Source organism: Atractosteus spatula, chromosome 7, assembly GCF_055471065.1.
Source record: "Atractosteus spatula isolate fAtrSpa1 chromosome 7, fAtrSpa1.hap1, whole genome shotgun sequence".
Taxonomy (NCBI): Eukaryota; Metazoa; Chordata; class Actinopteri; order Semionotiformes; family Lepisosteidae; genus Atractosteus; species Atractosteus spatula.
The window spans coordinates 36000290-36017640 of NC_142712.1; the positions used below are offsets into that span (position 1 = coordinate 36000290).

General features: G+C 31.6%; 1 protein-coding gene across 1 annotated transcript in view; it reads right to left on the minus strand.

The window, feature by feature from the left end:
• sycp1 (synaptonemal complex protein 1) overlaps positions 1-17351 on the minus strand; it is a 32017-nt gene that overhangs the window by 228 nt on the left and 14438 nt on the right. Inside the window, exons 10-30 of the mRNA XM_088920564.1 lie at positions 16845-16953; positions 16655-16749; positions 14070-14251; positions 13881-13948; positions 13703-13764; positions 12681-12797; positions 11915-12019; positions 11600-11703; positions 10889-11006; positions 10513-10583; positions 9915-9996; positions 9480-9542; positions 9168-9230; positions 8041-8103; positions 6333-6449; positions 5391-5501; positions 5161-5253; positions 4477-4551; positions 2238-2423; positions 1884-2027; positions 312-398 (exon numbers count right to left, since the gene is read on the minus strand). Coding sequence (XP_088776690.1) covers positions 312-398; positions 1884-2027; positions 2238-2423; positions 4477-4551; positions 5161-5253; positions 5391-5501; positions 6333-6449; positions 8041-8103; positions 9168-9230; positions 9480-9542; positions 9915-9996; positions 10513-10583; positions 10889-11006; positions 11600-11703; positions 11915-12019; positions 12681-12797; positions 13703-13764; positions 13881-13948; positions 14070-14251; positions 16655-16749; positions 16845-16953 — 2115 coding nt within the window. The remainder of the gene's footprint in view (positions 1-311; positions 399-1883; positions 2028-2237; positions 2424-4476; positions 4552-5160; positions 5254-5390; positions 5502-6332; positions 6450-8040; positions 8104-9167; positions 9231-9479; positions 9543-9914; positions 9997-10512; positions 10584-10888; positions 11007-11599; positions 11704-11914; positions 12020-12680; positions 12798-13702; positions 13765-13880; positions 13949-14069; positions 14252-16654; positions 16750-16844; positions 16954-17351) is intronic.

A 17351-nucleotide genomic window follows, 5' to 3' on the forward strand; every position in this document is an offset into this window, starting at 1 on the left:
AGTACATAAGTTCTTATATGAATTATCAAGTGTATTAAATAAAAAATCAATATACTGTATAGATGATCAAATTAAACCATCTCAAAAGCTATCTGTAATACAAGTAACACTTAAATGAATTTTCAACATTAAAAAATATAACTCTTAAAAGTTATGATCATCAATTGACATTGAAAATCATATTCATAATTTAGGTTGTAATATATTTCATATTATGTTGCCATTAAGAAATTATTTGCAAGGAAATCACATGAAATATACAATTAGTAAGTAATTGTATTTAACAATAGTTTAATATAATAAAAACATACCATCTTGAATTCTTCTCCACAAAGATGAAGTGCATGAGCATCACTTGAATACAGGCTCTTGAATGAATCTATCTCTCTAGGAAAATTCTAAAATAAAAATTGAATTTTTTACATGAGCATAGTGATTAAGTATAGTGTGAATACTTTAACTACTGAAAAAACATTCTGGAGATAAACCAGTTTTTGTTTTTACAATACCAGAGGTTCAGCATCAAACTGCATCAGTGAAACTATGCACTACGCACTGATTGAGCTGAAACTTGGAACACATCAAAATCCATAGCTTTTTCAAGTTTGCAAATAAAAAATTGCAGTAGTTTTTAGATTCACAACAGATGATAAAGCATTTAAAGAAACATGAGCCATCATGTTAACTACTCTTATTAAAAATTTATTTGCCAATTACCTCTAAACTGTATATTATAGATGTAATTCTAGTATCAACAGGATGAATACAGTATGTATGAAAATTTGTCTCTTGCATAAACAATAATGACTCCCTGACTGTCAATTGCTATTGCCTTTCTTATCAATATGCAGGCCATGCAGTAACTTATCTTGTTTAAAAACATTTGGCCAAATAACTTCATACTTCATATTATTGTAGTTTTTTTTACACTTAACTTTAACACTTTGATGAATTGGTGTTCCTGCTTAAACCAAGATGGTCACCTGGCCTCCTTTTTTTCTCACAACTCAAAGTGCTTCTCTTGGGAACTAATGCACCTACTGCCCTGAAACTTGGAAGACCATATGCTTCTGATTTATGCCTCACAAGTTGCTGTGATAATCTTCCTGCTCAAATTGAATTTTCAATTGCTTGGCAAAACATCACCACTTACGCAAATGTATCCTACTGTTTGGAAATGTTTGGAAAGTTAATTCAGAACTTGATCATTGTATTAATAATCGGTATCATTGTAGTAATACTGTAATTGTTAAAATTGAGAAATGGGATTCAGCCATGTACAACAATGGCTGTTTTACCATTGTTTAGTGCCTGTCTTTGGAATTACTATACCCATTGATTTAAAACTTTGTACACTAAAACCTGCTTCAAATGTGTGCCACACGTTTCAACATTTTTATACCCACATTGGCAAAAAATGTTTCATACCTCTAACTTCTCTTTTTCAAAAACTGAATTCCAGACTTGTTAGGAAAAATGTTAATCATTTTTAACTCCTTAATTTACTTAATTTATTAAAAAATTTAATTTAAATTTTAAATGTAATTTGGAAATGGGTAAGAAGTTCCTTGGAAGCCTTCAAAACTGTACACAGTTTTCTAGTTATCTTCCTTTAACAACAATGTACTGTATGTGTTTAAAACTGTGTAGAATACAGTGTTCCAGTCAAAGTAAATTCCAACATAACATGATTAAAATAGTAATTTATTAATGCACTATTTATGCCTCAGCTGCTAAATATTCCTGTATTTAAAAATGAACTATGTTTTTATCTTAAAGATCCTAAACTTAAAAAAGCAGCATCAAAGAGTGAGCTACCACAGGGTTTCAGAAAATTGCAGTAGCAGTCCTAATTACATCATTATTAAAACCTCCTTGTTTACCAGTATGTCACTTTGTTCAGAGTTGTCTGAATTCATATCAAGCTCCACAGCAACTTTTCTTTTTTTCTTTGCACCATCAGTGACTGGAGTGGGTCTTGCTATTTGCACTGACTTCACAATAGATGGGGTTCGTACCAAATATGTCTAAAATAGAAAATAATTAATGCTATGTTCTTTTTTACTATACACACACGTTTAATAGTCATATTTAAACAAAAAATACCATGTAAGGCAATAATATGTATTTCAAAAATACCTTCAAAAGTGGAAGCAAAGGGCAGCTTTTCTGGCTAAATGGTTTTAAAAATGACAATATATAATCCACTTTGAAAACAAGGGAAATTAAACTTTTACCTTAATGTCTGGAGTGGACAGGTTTTTAACTTTTTTCACTGGTGTCCAAGATAGATGTTTTGTCGATGAATATTTTATTTCTGCCTTTCTCAATATTTCAGACACACTGTTCTTGGCAGATTTTTGAGAAGGAGTTTCTTTTGTGCTGGTACTAGCAGTGGAACTCAAATCTTGGGGATCTGTTTTCTGTCCATCAAAGAAATATTTGTATTTATTTGTAATATATTAATACAAAACAAACTCATTCAGAATATGCACAATGAGTACATAATTTCACACTAGGAATTATACTATACTATACATCAGATTTTAAAAACAAATCTCTGTCAGTATTGAATCAGATGTTATACTTAAGTTTAAACAAAAGTAAGCCTGGTGTTTTAATATTTTAAAACTGTACGTTCCAAAAGGAATGTTCACAGGAATTCTATTCATGTGAAAGTTCTAAAACTAGAAATTCTCTGTTAATGGGTGAAAGGACATTTAAAATTATATTTTGAAAAAAAAACTACACATTAAAAACATATTATTTGTCTGTAAAACATCCATAGGAACTAAATGACTGAACTGTAATTTCAGATGTCTACTAATAATAGTGTGACAAAATAAAAAAATATCAGCGTGCACTGTAAAATCTATATAGGCTATATTTTACATACTAGAAAAGAAAGTCCCTGTTCTTTTCACTCTTTCTGAATACTGACATTTGCTTTTTAATTTTTTAGTCTCTTCTTAAAATAGCCTTAAAAGTCTTCTTAATAGTCTTTTAGAAGTTATATATTTTCTTACAAGGGACCTTCAATTTACGCTGCCCTCCAGAAGTATATTTACAGCAAAATCTAAATATTTTGTTGGCTTTAAGTCTAGCAATTGGATTATGTGCTGTATACTTATAATATGAATGACAAGGATGTTATATTAATGCCTTTTTTGAGTAATTACATCCATGCAATTGATTATATTAGAACCATATTAGAACAAAAATATTATGTACTTTGTTTTCATCCCAGTGATTTCAAGTGACCATAGTCCTGGGACACAATTGCTTTAACACACATTTCCAAGTGTATACAGTCAGTATTTGGTTACATATCCCTTTCAGGCAATAACTGCATAACTGAGCTCACCACACTCTTTGTGTAATCATTGGAGATGTCTAGCCAGGCCTTTACTGTAGCCAACAGCCTTAATTTATTGCATATCATTTTAGTGATGTGGCTTAGACTTTTTATTCAGCATATAAAATACATGTTCAATTGCATTTAACTCTTTTTTTTATTTCTCCCGATGGACTAATTGATTGCACTGGTTATTTATTTTGGTCACTGGCATCCTATATTAAGTATGAATAAGTATGAAATCATTTTCTTCTATATAAGCAGACATAATGTTTCAATAAAGTTCAGAATTCATTCGGTTGTAACATTAGTTAAAACATTGTAATATAATTTTTATTTTTTATAATCAAATGCTATTATTATAATTATTATTACTACTAATAATAATGATAATCATCCATTAGTTACATTAATTGAAATAATAAAGTTATACTCAGGAGTTGTACTTATCAGTTATTGTTTCACTTGGTTAGAGTCAAATTTCCATTTTAGATTTCATTGTCCCAGTACATTTGCAGGGCGAGCCAGCAGCCATATCACCCTGCAACTCACAACTGGCAACCCACTGAGGCTAAGCAGGCATGAGCCTGGTCAGTACCTGGATGGGAGACCTCCTGAGAAAAACTAAGGTTGCTGCTGGAAGAGGTGTTAGTGAAGCCAGCAAGGGGCGCTCACCCTGTGGTCCAGGTGGGTCCTAATGCCCCAGTATAGTGACGGGGACACTATACTGTAAATAAGCGCCGTCCTTCGGATGAGATGTAAAACTGAGGTCCTGACTCTCTGTGGTCATTAAAAATCCCAGGGTGTTTCTTGAAAAGAGTAGGGGTGTAACCCCGGCGTCCTGGCCAAATTTCCCCTGCCTCCTAATAATCCCCCTCTATGAATTGGCTACATTACTTTGTTCTCCTCCCCCCCCTCTCCCACTCCGACGGCAGGCGGAGCGACGCGCCGGTTGGAGTATTTCTCGGTCGCAGTTAATGGCAACGTCAGCTCAAAGATTTGGTTCAAACCACCAAATGGAGACTGGTGTGCCGACAAGCGGACCCTGCTGATGCGGGATTAACGCTAGGAAAGAGAGAGTACATTTGCAGGGCACTGTAAATACAATTAATTAAGCTGACCTTCTCCTTCATTTCACTGTTGAGCTGTTGCTTTAAATTTGAAAACTCCACTTTCAACTTTGAAAGCTCCTGTTCCTGTTTTCACAAAAAGATAATTTTAGTGGATATTTTTAAGAATAATTTTCAATTAATTAAATATATTAAGGCATTTGTCTCCACCCTGAAACAGTTTAACATTTTCCATTAGAAAGTAATGAGAATAAACAATTGATTAAAGGGGAACTGCTATATTTCGGGTTAGAAAGAATCAGTAATGATGAGTCCAATTCAAACCACGATAAAAGTAAAATGTACACATTAATGTATAAAACCTCCAATTTACATCAGAAAATAGACACAATTTCCAGGTATGCGCAGCACCATATTCTGTGGAATACTACTTATTAGTTAACTGTGCATGCAGATCACTTTGGAACATTTCTGTTGTAAAATGTGTGCTGCACAACCTGTACTTATTTGTTCGTACATTACATCGCAATTCAAGATTTAATAACTGATCTGAGAAATTGGGACTGCAGTTCCCCTTTAAATTAGAAATATGCAGTTAAGTATTCCAAAAACAATATTTCATGATGCAATCTAGTAATACAACAGCATTTTCTAAAAACTTTCAGTGTTTATTAAAGAGTTGTTCAACAGGGAATATTATACTGTGTACTTTAAGTGAAGTTATATCATTCTTACCAGGGATGTTTTAGCAGTGATCAATTCTATCTCTTTCCTTTTCTTCTGATGAAATTCAGCTTCTTTTTCTTCCACGTTTTTGTCATACTGGTTCTATTACATAGTAATACAAACATAAGGCTAATCAATTATCACATAACTAAATGGCATTTTCAGCAAATTAATAAAACACAGAACACATTAACAATTAATTTTTTTACTATTTTTACCAACACTTGGTACAGTTTTACCTTATGCTTCTCCATTAAAGTAACCATTTCAGATATCTTGTGTTGGCATGTTATTTCAGTTTCTTGTTTATTCTTTAATGCTTCATCAACTGCAGACTTCAGTTTTTTTATCTGAGAAAAGACAAACAAAACTGTGTTAACTGACTCATTGCTGGAAAATATAACACAGGACCATAAGATGGGTTTGCAAAAAAAAATCTGATTTATTTTCCTTGTTCAATAGTTTAGTAGCAAATTGAATCTGTGTTTTGTTTTTTGAAGGAAAATAGAGTTTGGGCATAAACTACCTGCTTGGGAATACCCTTCCTAATAGCCATAACACTTTGAATTATTAATCCTAAATAAATTCTGTATTAGTTTCCAATTGTGACTCTGTATCCTTCCTTACAGTAGGTACTAAGTGTAATTTTTTTTCTTAGGTTGTCTCAAGCTTTCAGTAGACCCATTGTGCTTTTCTATTATTATAAACCCTAATCTTTGTCTCAAGCTTTAGAGATTTAATGTATACATCATATGTTACTTTATTATTATCACAATTTCCAATTGTTTCTGTCACATCTATTTACTTAATTGTATTGTGGTAGTTTAAAAAGAAAATCAATAAGAGCATCTCTCTGTGCCTTTACATCTTGCATTTAGGTGCAATAATTGACCATTTTTAACAATATAAATTTTGTCCCCTAATAAAGTGCCAGTCACCTTTGTTCATAACACTAAGACCTCATCAAACATGAAGAAACCCATACCCATCTCTACATCAGGTGGTCTATAGTATACACTTTTTGTTAAGACTTTAACAATAAGATTTTCTGTTTCCCAGTTTAACCTATATAGATTCTAAATTATTTATACTAACTCCAGTTCACCAGCAGGTATACTGTATATACTGTAAACTGTATAGACAGGGAGGGTGAAAAAAATCAGTATCTTAAAACACAAAACCTTTTCATTGAGGTCTGCTTCAATTCCACTTTTGGTTTCGATCGTCTTATGAAGATTCTTAATATTGTCCTCTTGAAGTCTTGGAACAGTTTCAAGCTCTGTTTTCAATGTATTTACCTTAAGCGAGGGAAACAGATAAATTGCAACAATATTACTTTTATATAAAGTATTACTTCAAAATTATGGGTTCTGTATTCAAAACACTTAATGTACCTCTATGTTTTGAGTAAAGTGACAATTCTGAATAAAAAAATATATGGTATAGTTTTTATTATTATTTATTCAAAATAATTCAATTTAAATCTCTTACTAAACAAACATTGTAACTTACAAACAGTTCTTAAAATTGATTTCAATATTCAAGTCATTACTATATCTGGAAAGCTATGCAGTTTACAAAGACCCTGGTCAGAATGAAGGGTTGTTTATACTTAAGTAGTCTGTTCTTACAGCAGATATGGGCTTGGGATGGCCTATGGAGTCAGTTCACATTTTCTCATCCTCAGGAGTGGGAAAAGCAATCTGCCTACCTATCCTTAGCACCAGCACTTTGTCTTGCTCTTTTTTAGACTAAAAACATAACTGATATTTCTGGTCACAGAAGACAACAGAAGTAAATTTAGCAGCAAAGAGTAGTGTTTTTATATTTGAGGAAAAAATGTTTCCTTTTACTACTCACCACTCTTAGCTTGTATCTCTGAGATGCATACAAAGGATGAGTGGGGGTAGTATTACACTGTAGAGGGCCTGGACTCACAGTTTTTTGCAAAATATTTGCAGTAGTAGAAGTTTATGCGTTAGTTTGTAATTAAATCTGAATGTGCCAATGGGACAAAGAAATCATGTGATCCACTTGGTCGTTTTTTGTTTCTGGAGACGGTGCATGTTATCAAGTATTTTAAATTGGTGTAAGGATAAAATGTGTACTGATACCTTAATACTCCACCCTCAGCTGTTACAATTTTAAATTAATTTCTATAAATTATTCACAAAACTCTGAGGAATAGATTTAAGATGTGTTTTATACCTAAGTTACTGTATGTAATACCACTTCAAAATTTGAAGTGCAGCAACTGTCTTTGGAACCGCCCATTTGGTTTAAGCCACTAGATGTCAGCTTAGGGATTCTCTAGAGGAAGAATGAGTGCAAGCATTTGCACAGAGCTGTAAGACAGGAATCTAAGCAGCTAGTTTCCATTATCTTTCTTGTATTCATATACTGTAGTGAGATCAAACCAGTTTGGTCTCATTGTAAGAATGGTTTATTTGATTTAAGGGTACTTTCATGGTTAAGCAATATCGCTGGTTAGATTAGTTCCAGAGCTGGCACTGAAATGATCTACTGATAATGCTCCATGCTTGCCCAACTTCTCAGGGTTAGAAATAGGTTATATGAAAAGATTTAGCTTCCACCAATTAAATCACTCTCCAAGGAGCAAGTGCTCCATTGGGAAAGGTTATGGGAGTTCTGTGGTGGGTGATGCCATCTCAGCTGCTAGCACAGTCTGAAGGAACCTTTTAAAGTTCAGACAGAAAGGGAAAATGAGATAGCCCAGTATGTTATGGACCTTAGTAATATGGGACAGTTATTTTCCTACACCAGGATTCACTGAGAGATCCAGGAAATTAATTTAAGTACATCTCCCAACTTTGTGCTAATCTGGCACATATCTCAACAATTTTTAAATAAAACACATTCTGTACATACCTCAGTTTGAACATTATTGCACTTTTCACGCTCTGCTGCAAGTTCTCCTTTTAAATTCTTATTCTAAGAAAATGAGATGATGTATAGAATATGTGCATATCCAAAAACAACATTATTATTTAAACTTTCTTTAAATCACATAATGTGAACATTTAGTTCAGAAAATCAAAATACATACAGTATATATGTTATATGTATATGTATATTTCATACATTATAAATGTTATGTAAAATATAATGGTTACTGTAATTCCAAACAAAAAACAATTCACAAGGTTTTGACAGTGGAGACTCTTCAGGTATGTGATGGAAGAAATATGAGGCATAAGCATCAGGATGGAGAAGATGAAAGAAAACGTGAGAATGGATAGAGAACTGTGAAAACTAAATAGAAATCTAGGAATTTATGTAGTAAATATGGAAGGTGGCAAACTGTAAAGGAGGGGAGATATAAGAGAGACATCAGTTGACCATTGAGAGCCAGGCGAATGTCTGAATCAACTTTAATGAATATATTGGCTTCTGATTTGTAGTATGTGATTCTTTGAATATCAAAGGTAGTGTATCTCATGGCCAGGAAAATTAAAATGGGGGACTAGAAGAGGACTTGAATCTTTACTGCTTCTTTGTTCCTTTAAATGGTCAATTAGTCTTCTATCTTTTCTACCAATGTAAATGACAGGACACTTTCTGCAAAAAATGCAATGAATGAGATTGAAGTGAAGGCATTACTCCCTTTAAGTGATCATGAAATGATTAGAAGGATCAATTTTAACCCCACACATATAAATTACCCACTATCCAAATATATAGTATATAGGAAACAACAAACAAGAAAGCAATGAAAGTTTTCTTCAAGCTGATGCTTCCTCAATTTACCTCTCTTGATTATGATTACATCTCTGTGCCCTTTCACAAAGATTTGAAGAGTACTAATACAACAATAATCCTAAATTAAATGTGGTTCACATATGCTCCAAGCCCTCACTGATTGATTAATCTCTCTCCAATGTCTAACTTTTTTCATTTATATTTACAAATGTAACTTACATTACATTTACTTCCTTGTTTCTCCGCACACCTGAAGAAAGCTATACAGCTAAAACATTTTTTACTTAGTACAGTACCTCTTGCTTTAGATCTTCTTGAGCTTTGTTTTTCTGTTCCATTTTTTTCTTTAAGGTATTCAGCTACAAAAAAAGTGAATCTAAGGAAATCATTTTAGATCAATATCTATGTTTACTTTAATAAAGATGAAGACACAACCATCTTACTAAATTATATTAAAATATAATTTAAATTTACATTGTCTGTATAATTTCATATAATTAAAAAAAATTAAAGTATGCCATAGCATCTGAATATATGAGGCAAGAAGGGGGTATTGAAATTGCAAGATTATACAAATGCAGTAATTAACTTTAAACTTAAGCATTTACCTTTGTTTCCAGGCTCTTAATATGTTTTTCCCTTTTAATTAATTCACTCTGCAAACTTTTAGTCTATGAAAACAGTAAATAAATAGTTATTCATCCAATATAGACATTATTATCATCCCAAATTAAGCTGTCCACGCAGATTTTCTTTTGATCATCTATTCATCAAAGAGGCAAAACAACTTTTATTTGGCTATTACAGAGGCCAAATAATGTTTTAGGTAGATATCTACAAATAATTAAACCATGTATTTATGTTTTAAGATTAAATTTAATTTTAATTTACTTTTTTAAATTAAAACATCACATTTTTACCTTTACATTGTTTTATGACATTTGACTTAATCAAGTCTTTTCTTAACCACTAGAATTCCAAATTGTTTGGTACAATGAGGAAGGATATTCAAAATCTAACAATAATATTGCTATAGTCCTTACTCTTTTTTCATGCTCTTCTAGCTTATTCTCAGTCTGAAAACCTTGCTTTTCAATTTCACCTTTCAGTAATTTGAGATCCTCTCTAGTGAAAAATGTTCAAAGGGAAACAAATTAATAAAATTGATGAAAATATACAACATTCATCATGGATATGTCAGATATTCCACGTTAACAAAATGTGGTCAATGCCAATTTTTCTTGACACAGCAGGCATTCTCCAGCTAATGTGAAAGTTTTATCAGAGAATGTCCTGTGGACACATGCCTGAGGGCACACAGTTTACAAGTGCTTTTCAAGCCATTAATTAGATTTATCAAAAGTAACTACAATTTTCATATCTATAAAAAGTTCAGATGGGTGACTTTAATAGGATCTACCACATGGGGGTCAGCACTGTTTGATGAAAGAATGGGGAAGGGCACTTTTCTGAGGGATGCTGGACCTCACTTTCATCCTTTTTTCATTTATAGTGAGATGTGTCATTTTCTCATCACCTCTCATCTCCCATTTTTTTATTACTGAAAGAACCCAATTGAATATGGAGTAGAATATTTTAATATGTTAATAACATTTTCAAAAAATGTAACAAAAATCATACCCGAGTTGATGGTTTTCTTTGTATAGTTTTTCAATTTCTTTCCTGCTATTTTCTTCATTTTCCTTGCTTGCCTAATTTGAAAACATAATCAAAACAAAAACTGCATTTATTTTCCTTCCTTGTTTCTTGTTTAACAATTTTCATCACATTAAACATATGAAACAGAGAAAAAGTCGTAACAAATAGCATATTTAAGGAAATTTAAGAAATATTCCTTTTTGTTTATCAAACTTTCACTGGTGTAAAATGTTAGCAACATAAAATCTTTTTTCATTTTCAAAAAATATATATCCCTTTCTATAATATGACTCAATATAGGATGACACTCTTCCATAGGTAGCAAACTCTTTTAAAGTCAATATTTTGACATGCAAACCTTCAGGTACTCTTCAAGGTTTTTAACATTAACAGCTTCGCTCTTCATCTGATGGATAGCATCCTGCTTTTCTGTTTGTAGTTTGTTAAAATTTGACATTAACTCTTGATATTTTTCCCTTTTAAGAAACAGTGAAATATGACATTGTCAATGTAGAGGCAATCATATTAATATAACCATATTAGGCAATTAAGTTATTAAAGTTTTAAATGTTCCATATACAATAAGATGGGTACCATATGGATAAATTTTAGTATATTAGGAAAATTGCTACTAGAGTCAGTGAAGGAACACATACAATATATTGCTAAGCTTTAATCATTTGTAACTCATTGTTGGATAAATTCTAGTCAAAAAAACTTTTTATCTGTTCAGAACTGTTAACTAACATGGCTCACAGTTGCTAACTTAAAAGCATGCACTTCATCATTTTTGGTCAAACAGGGTTAAGGTACTGCCTATTAGTTACAAATGTAATCTATCACATATTTTAAAAAATATATTAATTATTTAGGCAGATGCTGGACAAAGCATCCCATAATGCATTATAGTGAGTCCTAAAGAGAGTTGTGTTGTACAGTATGTATCTCTGGTAAGTTTCATAAGACATTTAAAATACAACATAAGATCCCTAAAATCTTAATTTCAAAAGCTCTTCAATTTGGTAAAAGTTATGGTGTAACTAAATTAAAAACAAACAACATGACACACTGTTGTTGTTTTAAGTCTTTCTTTAAATCTTCCATTTCCTCCTGTGGTACCACCACTTTCCCAAGAGCTGCAGATAACTGTTCTTCAATTTCACATATTTTTCTCTGAGAAAGATAGAAATGTATGTCATTTTCATATAGGTATTCTTACAAGTAACAAAAACAAAATTTCATTAAACAGAGCTTAAATTTTACTCCATTTCAGACATCCAATACAAATAGGTAAATGATTACCATAAACAGGTTTAAAGAAAATGTCACCATTTATATTAGTAAAAAATTAGTTAACCACTAAAGTTTAAATGTGGAAACATACTTCTCTGTCTTGCACAGTGTCCTTCAATTTTTTCTGGTCTTTCTGTAATTCTTGTAGAGTCTCTTCCATGTATTTTTTTTCTACAGAATTAATCTGACCTATATTCTACACAAAATGGGAATTTATTATTGTTACAGAAAAACGTAAAGGAGAAATTAAATATCTGTTCAAAGGCTCATTTGACTTTACAAAAATTTGAAAGCAGTGAATATAATATTCTGCTTATTATAAGAATCTACCATATTTATTGAGTAGGAGCACAAAAAATGTTGAGGTTGCTCTTATAACGATGACAAGCAATGGGTATTATTTTAAATTTTCTCTGCTACATGGACAGACACCTAAGCAACAGAATTTACTTTTTTTCAACTATACATCATATAGCAGCAGTTACTAATGACACAAATGAAAGATTTTTTTCCTGAGAAATTAGATGGTACTGTATAATACAAATATTGCATCCAAAAATCATTGAATGACTTAAATTCGCTTCAGAGCATATCTGACCCCTTGTGATATGAACATCTCTTCCTTGTTTATTTTTTAAATAGGGATATTCCCTCTTGCTATATTAACAAGTAGCATGACATTACTAAAAAGTGGAAAATCCTAAATGGTTACTGCTAAAATCTGGTAGTTTTAACTTATAATTATTCAATATTTCACACTACTGTTAGAATTTAGCATAACTGTCCAATTACCCATTCTATATGGAAAATGTATTAAGAACTATTTGAAGTCATAGTTTGAGAACAATTTCACTCACCCTTAACTTACAAATTTCAGTATTTTTATCTTCAAGTTCAGCAACAAGTTGTCCTGACTTTGACTCCTCTGTTTTGAACTTCTCTTCTAACAGTTCCATGGACTTAGTAATAACATCCTTTTATCATAAAAAAGTATACTGTATAGTTATTCATATTCAAAGTTACACTTAAACAAAAACATATTTTTTAGAATAATGTGTTCTTAGATATAGTGTTATCAAACTCTTACTTTGTGAACCCAGCATCTTTTTTTCCCAGCAGAACAAAAATACCATTAACTCTTTAATTGAGCCTAGTATTCAACAGAAAGTCAAGCAGTAGTTTAATTTAAAAAACTTTTTTGGTAAATTTAATAATGCAATAGAATGAATAAGCCTACATTCTTTAAGGCCTTATAATATATTTTAATTATGTGTACAATTTAATGGCTGAACTAAAGGACACGTGGAATTCTGCATTCTTTTTCTGAGTGTACAAGGAAATCAAATATCAGTGGTGACACACTGCCTAAATGTAATAGAGAAATTTTAGTTAATTTTATGTTTTATATATATTTCCACTTCTACCTTTTTACTTATTTACAGTATGAAACAAACCTGAACCATGCAAGCATTTAGTTTTGTTAATCGTCTCTTATAAATATACTGTATTACATGCCATACTTTCATTTTGAGATTATCCCAGAATGCATAGGAGTATTTAATTATGGTTTTACTCTGCTTGCGCACTCATGCAATTCCTGTTTTTTATACCAAGAAATGATATTTTTGATAATCATATGTGATCATCATGTTTTTATCAACTTTTAAAGCACTTTAACTGCATATCTATTTGATAAAATATTGATATGATTTTATTTTTTTTCTTATTATTTTATATTGCTTCTGATTTTGTCTCTTGTATGTCAAGCAACTGAAATGTTATTAACCACTACACTGACAACTTTATTTTGGGTTTTACCAAAACCACAAATAAAAATTCTAACATTACTTGTATTTGTATGGTAAAAATAAAATATTACCAAATCATTTTTGAGAATTTTAATTTGTCTTTCCTTCTCGCTCTTTTCCTCTCCTATTGCTCCTGGAATGTATAGAAATAAATCCAGAATTTAAATTAAACTTTAAAATTTAACATTAAGAAAATGTAAATATGCAGTATATTAATATATTTAAATTTAAATAAAGTATTTTTGATACCTAATTCACATGCCTTCTTCTTTAGTTCATCAGAAACTGTATTTAAAATATCTTCAAGCTCTCTTGTCCTTTAGGTAAATAAATAAACAATATGTCATTTAAGGAATCAATAAATGAATTCCATGAATATGTGTAATGCAAACAATGAAGCTGGAAAGTGTTTTGCTATCTCAAAGCCATAATGGTTACCTTTGCTGCTCCAAAGCAAGTGATGCTTTTATTTCCTGAGATTTACCCTGAAGCTCATCAATTACTGCTGCCTGTTGATCCTTCATTTTATTAAGTTCTTTTAAACTGGTTTCTTTCTCCAGAAGTATCTGAGCAAGTTCACATTTATCTTCTAAAGCAGTTTCAAGCTCTTTCCTACATAACTAAACAGATGCAGGGAAAAGTAATGTATACTGTAAGATATGTTCATGATTAAAAAAGTTCATTTATAAGGTTCATTAATAATGAATCTTAATTACTCAAATGTATTTATATAAAGCATTATGCTGCATAAAATAAATATTTGCCTTATATTTCCTTTATTTAGACACAAATATCTTAACAAATCAGTCTTACTGCACCAAGAGTGATTAATTTAATAACACCTATTTTACTTGATCAACTAAAACCTTTGATTTTATGTAATACATAGTTTCAAATATAATGTAATACTAAAATATAGATTACAGTACATAATTTGTCTTTTTTTCCAAGTTTCTAGGATTCACTGAGAGATTCTCAGAACCGTGACAAACATTCTAAAGATATACAGTAGTGTTAGGAGGATGCTTTATGCTATCAAACACTAATTACTATTCATTAAATTAAGAATTTATGTGGGAGAGTCCTATTTTCTCCACACAGGCTGGGAAACTCTTACTGTATATGAATCTCAAAAGCAGAAACTGAAATGTTAGACATATTTAATAACTGTTTTCTTACTCAATTTGTCAGAGGACCTACAAAAGGTATTGTATTAATCTCATCTTTTCAAACAATCAAGAAAGAAGCAAACAGAGTTGAGAGAACCCTTAGGGTACTGGAATCATAATATACTGTGCTTTGAATGCCCGTTGCTGAGGTTCTGCAAATTTTGCATAAGTTAGAAGAGACCCTATCTAAGCCATTGCATGAATACATGTAGAGAACTCCCATTCAAGATACTGTACTGTAACAATCCTCCCTTATTTGCCCTAGCTGTGTCTGTGAGGATGTAGGGAACCAGGGTTTATTGTCCTTTAACCGTTAACAGTTGTGTGAGCTCAACATGGAAGGTGATAGAGAGTGAGAAAGAGAATGCGGCAGCAGCTAGAAGTACATGAGGTAGCAAGAGAAATAAAATATACTTCCCCCATTTATATAAGGGGAAAAATTTAACAATAATGAATTAAATAATAGTTTTAAGACCCTATACATAGAGTAAATAGAGGACCACTTAAAATAAATAAAATAAAATGCCCCTATACAGCTGCACTATTTGCTGTTTACATATGTAATGTAAACTCTTTTTACGTTGAAAATGTTATTACGGAAGCCACAGGAGGATTTTAATTCCTGTCAAGCCTTGCATAACCAAAATTTATTTATCCCAAGAGTTTGTCAAAAGGTAAAAAACAGAAGCTCAAATGGTTTATCAAATCAATTTGGAAAATTGTAAGGGAAGAGTTATAATACATAACTCTTATAATCCTATAAAAACAGCATTACTTTAAAGAAAAGGTGTATGATGAATAGCAAGTGCAGAAATAATAAAAGATATGAGACAGACAGAGAAAGAGACAGACAAAAAGGAATACTGCAATGTAGGCTATGATAAATAATAAAAGATGCTTTAGGTATTACAACAGCAAAACACAGTTAATAATTAAGACAAAATGTATACAAGATTATAAAATTCTAGACTGGACTGGAGAATTGCTAACGTAGTGTCCATAAAAGCAGTGACAAAAGGGAGCCAAGTAATTACAGACCAATAAAGTCAGACTTCTATTACATGTAAGGTTATGGAGATTCCTAGTATCTCCATACCTAGTACCTAGAATTAAAGAAGGCTTTTGATAAAACGTCTGATAAAAGATTAATTTTCAAATTACAGGTGATCAGCATTTGTGGTAATGTGTGTGTTTTAGAATTGGTTAATGGATTAAAAGCAGATAAAGAGTGAGAAATAGTTAAGTTTGATGAACCAAATACCAAAATAGAAGGATTAGCAAACAGAATCAAAGTGTCATAGAATGCAAACTGTTGAAGGAGGAACAGGCTGTGATTAAATAAGCTGTATTAGTGGCCAGGATTGTGTCAAGTATACCTCCACCCAAAGTTTTCAACTTCAAAGTTTTCTATTGCTGACAGCAGGGCAGGAATCAATTAGCAACAATTTAAAAACATCCTGGCTGTCCAGACATGAAGCAATTACCACACCCTTGAAACTGACACATGGAGGTGTGAGGGATTGCTGAGCCAGTTTGGACCAGATCTATTATTCAAACTCATCATTTTGACAAAAGTAAACCAATGGATTTCTTCTAAGACTAGAGGACACAAAAGAAAACAACAAGAACAGGAAGCACATCTTCATCTTAACATTTATGTGAGTACCATAACGAGAACAAGCTATCCAGCCAAGCTCTCAATACCCGGTTGTCCTTCAAGAAACTACTGGAGGAGATCCAATAATTTACTGATTTTATGTTTGATTTTATTACTTTAATTTCTTATAACAATACAGGTTGTAAAAGATTAACAAAGAATAACATGAAAAAAAAAGATTTAGAAAAATCTCAAACCTCAGTTTCTTTGCATAACCGTTCAACCTTTTCCAATTGCTCCAAAAGCAATTCCTGCTGTTTTTTTGATTCTTGAAGGTCTTCGTACTGTTTCTCTAAAATTCAAAGTTTCAACAAATATTTACATTTTACAATAAAAAGAATGATATTTGATGTACAAACACTGTGAGGTTTAATAAAAAAATCATACTTGCAGTTTCTTCTAGTTGATCACAGCTCTGTGTTGATTCTTGAAACTTTTGCCACATTTGTTGAAGTTGACTGTCTTTATCATTAATTGTCTCTGAAAGCTTTAATACCTTAAAATACATATAGTTTATTAGAAGCAAATAAAAGAGATTTTATTTTCATAATCAGACATACATGAACAACATAACTCCTTATTTTCGATAGAACCCTGTTACTCAATAATAATAATCTCAAGCCTTGCTTAGTTTCCTAGATCTGACTACATTATGCAACAAGTAGTAGTGCTTGGTAGCAGTACTGCGGCTGTCAACTAAAACACAAACACACACTGAATATCACCAAAATGTACTTCATTTCAAATGCTTCCACTCAGATCTAACCACTGTGTAATGCCATAAAACATTTATTTTACTGGGTTTTGCTGAATTTAGTAGAATAGGGATCTTGAGATCACCACTTGCAAACAATCTGAATAACAAATTCAGATCAAAGGGACAGGCACATACAG